Source organism: Bidens hawaiensis, unplaced genomic scaffold (assembly GCF_021521415.1).
Source record: "Bidens hawaiensis isolate Kalapana, Puna unplaced genomic scaffold, B.hawaiensis_p1.1 tig00018672_1, whole genome shotgun sequence".
In the NCBI taxonomy this organism is placed as follows: Eukaryota; Viridiplantae; Streptophyta; class Magnoliopsida; order Asterales; family Asteraceae; genus Bidens; species Bidens hawaiensis.
The window spans coordinates 453,763-457,634 of record NW_027492832.1 but is presented as its reverse complement, the minus strand read 5'-3'; the positions used below and the strand labels follow the sequence as shown (position 1 = coordinate 457,634).

The 3,872-nt window shown below is 34.2% G+C and overlaps 1 protein-coding gene across 1 annotated transcript; it reads left to right on the top strand.

Annotated features, from left to right (window-relative positions):
• Positions 1-1,615: 1,615 nt before the first annotated feature.
• LOC143556730 (homeobox-leucine zipper protein ROC5-like) lies at positions 1,616-3,366 on the top strand. The gene is made up of 4 exons (XM_077045986.1): positions 1,616-1,804; positions 1,895-1,996; positions 2,373-2,710; positions 3,333-3,366. Exons 1-4 carry the CDS (start codon positions 1,616-1,618, stop codon positions 3,364-3,366), a joined length of 663 nt encoding a protein of 220 aa, XP_076902101.1.
• The last annotated feature ends 506 nt before the right edge of the window (positions 3,367-3,872 follow it).

Here is a 3,872-nt window from a genome sequence, read left to right as displayed (position 1 = left end):
AAATAAAACTCGTTCAGTCCAAAGATCCAACTAGTGAAAAAACCACCTACTCACCTTGTATCCCATCATCACCGTTATGCCACTAAAACTAAAACTAAATGCTGGGGGCATGAATCGAACATGGGTCACATGGAACATCAAGTATCTCCATTACCACTCCATCACAGCCCATTGACATTTCAGTTGTAACATACTGAATAAAATTATAATTTTCCTAGCATTTAATACACTGCGGTGTACGTCATACATAGAAGATGATATCGTCTATGAGAAACGCTCTATATATTAATTTCAATCTTTAAACGAAAAATATCGAATACTGAGTCTCGTTATCCTAGAAACAAAGTTTATTCCTTCATCGACTATTCCATAACTTTCAACCATATTATACCAAGTTCTTTTCTCTTCGCACAAACAAGATCAAAATCCTTTATCCACATAATGAACAATCCAACAAACGGATCTTCAAATCGACGTGGTGATTCACTATCGAATGCTCAACAAAATCTCCAATTTAGGTCATTGATCTCTTCTTCACTTACAATTGGTTTCGATTGATTTTTAATAAATAGATCAAATTTACATTGGATTTTCCTCCTTTGTTGATAAAATTCGAATTTAACTAATAGCGGATCTCTAAAATAGTTCGATTGCTAAAATCTTTTGAGAAAAATAAACCTTTGTCATCAAAGGGCTTATAGCTCAATGGTATCAAAATGTTAAGAAATAACAACCCTCTAAGTGGTGAGAGTTCTAATCCTTTTGCGGGCAAGTGGTGTACATCTGTGGGTGTGTGAGTATGCCTTAATAAAATAAAATAATATAAACAATTAAAGCTAGCTTTATGATTAAGGTATATTTATAGCTTTATCCTTTTTTTTAACTACGACTCATGCACTCATCTAATCATACTCATGTTACTAAACTGCTCAAAGATGAAATTTATGCCATGTCAGGATTTGAACCATGTTCTTCCAAAAAAGCAAAAAGGTTTAAAAACCAGCCATAGCTGAAATGACAATTTTGCTTTTTAATATTAATTCTCAATAGTTAATTATAATATTTATATTTTTTAATATTGTCTTAATTTATGAACTAGTTCTTTTAAAATTTATAACGGACAAATTAAATGAACTAGTTTGGTTATAATATAAATAAAGAGTTGATTAGATCTCATAAACTATAAAAAAATATCTTTAACCACCACAAAGAACATATAGGCATTTAATGCACCTATATCTTGGCATGTTAAATAATTTTTATAGGAGACAAGGGGGTTCAAATCCTTTTTCAACTCTCCTCTTTTCCACGTAATATTTAGCTTTTAAAAACACCATTAAATTTTAAACTTATTCGTTATGGATGAATTTATAAAATTTAAAAACACATACTTTTTTATTATTACAATTAAAGGGCCAGGGAAGAAGTACAAGCACCAACGGAGCTAGATCGATTGAGACAAGAAAATGTGTGGATAAAATCGGAAATTAGTAAACTCACCCGGTTCAGGTTTGGTATGGCCGCCTCGTCACCAATGCATAAGGACAAGATCTCTCAAACGGAATGATATATTGAGTTGGCATCAAGTGCCACGGATGAGCTCTTGAAGCTTGCAATGGCTAATGCTCCTCTATGGAATAGCACTGAGCAAGGTGCAGCGGAGAACCTAAATTTTGTCGAATATGCAAGGACTTTTCATCCTTGCCTTGGCACAAGACCACAAGGATTTGTGCCTGAGGCAACGAGGGCTAGCTGTGTTATACCTATGACTAGTATAACTCTTGTGAAAGCATTACTTGATGCGGTAATTTATCTTTTTGTTCTTGCTAGTTTTTTTTATAGAAAACTGAATATTATATTAACTTATACAAAAACATGATTTCGTGTATTATAGGATCAATATAGAGATATGTTTCCAAGCATGATTGGAGATTGTAGTACCATGGAAGTGTTTTCAAATGGTATAGGAGGTTCAAAAAATGGTGCTATACAACTTGTAAGCCTTTATTTAAATTAATGTTATTGAAATGAAAAAAATGCTAAAAGCTCAAATTTAACTTTATGTAGATGAAAACCGAAATTCAATTGATTTCGAATATCGTACTGGTTCGATCCATGAGGTTTTATTCGTTTCACCGAAAAGAGAGAAGGGAGGCCATTGGTTGTCGTTGATTTTTCTGTTGATGATGGAATGAGAGGGCACTTAACAAGAAGGTGTCCATCTGGTTGTATCCTAGAAGATATGCCAAATGGTTTCACAAAGGTACAATGTGTATACATAATTACATATACGTATATTCGTTTGTGCCTATGTTTTTGGATCGCATAATCTCAAAGTGCTAATAATGAATTTATTTATAACAAATATGTAGGTTACATGGATCGAACATACAGAATACCCAGATCGGTCGATCCACGATAAATATGTTCAGTTAATTAGATCTAGTGTGGCCTTTGGTGCACAAAGATGGATCAATGCACTTTTGCATCATTGTGCATGCTTAAGAGCTCTCACGTTAGACAACAACAATGTGTTTGTATCTACTAGAAGATGCTTAAAAGGGCTAGAACAACGCATGACACGTAGACTTTGTGATGCTATTTGTTTGACTGATGGTCACTATTGGAGATTGGTTGCGGTTGCACCGGGAACTTCAAAGATCATGGCTCGCAACAGCATTGATGTCCGCGAACCAGCCGGAGCAGTCTTGTGTGTCACCTATTCGTTCTGGACCGTAGCAAAACATCGACACTTATTTAGTCTGTTGTTGAATAAAGACTTAAGGCACTTGTGGGACATGATAGCCCAGAGATTTCCTATCCAGGACCATATATGTTTCACATTGAGCCAAGATGAAGCCAACTCTCATTGCATCTCAACCTCAATGTAAGTTTACAAAGTTCCTTTCTATACCTTAAAGGTATACTAGTAATTATATATATATATATATATATATATTAATATCGCATTTTTTTCTAAATTTTTGTGCTATATAAAATTTTACATATATATTTGTTTTTGTTGTTTTTAATAAATTAGTTACTTAAATTTCATAAGATAGTAGAATAAAAGTAAAAAACAATAATGATTTTACTTAATAAATAAAAATAACAAACTAAACATGTTTCGATATTTTTGTTTGTTACTAAATAAATATTCATTAATATCAAATAAAATAACAAACCGAACATGTTTCGATATTTTTGTGGGCATATTACAACTTCCGTTTTTAGTTAACGAACCTATACCGACCAAATTCTAGCCATCATGTCCCCGCATGCGTCTAGTTAATAATGAATTACTTAATTCAAACTTTATTATCTTTTTGCAGGAGCATCCATTCACGATACTACAAGAGGCCATGAGTGATGACAGGATCACTCATTGTTTATGCAATTATGGGTTCTCAGGCAAGAATTGTAGCGATGAACGAGGTGGCAAATACTTTTTATGTGACGCTCTTCCCGGTAGGGTTAGGTATTGTCCCCGTCTATGGTGAAAATGGTGGAGATGGTCGTGAAGATGGATCAATGGTAACTGTGGGGTTCAATATATCACACCCAGGTGAAGATGTGTGGAGTATCAACATCCACACCGTCAATGCGATGAACCAAATGATGAACCGTATAGTTAGGGGGATCAATACACTAATTGCTCAACATGGTCAATAGAGAAGCGAGTAGATGAGTGGTTGAGTCGTGTTTTAGCGTCTAGGGTTAGCGAACACCTGTTGCATAGTGTCAATTTTGGTTCGGGCATCGACTATTGTCCCATTTTCTCTTTCGTTCTGTAGATTTTTTTTTGCCAACTTTAACTTTGGCTTGTTGTTTTATGTTGTATGAGTTTGATTGTTTTTCATTTGAATGGGTTG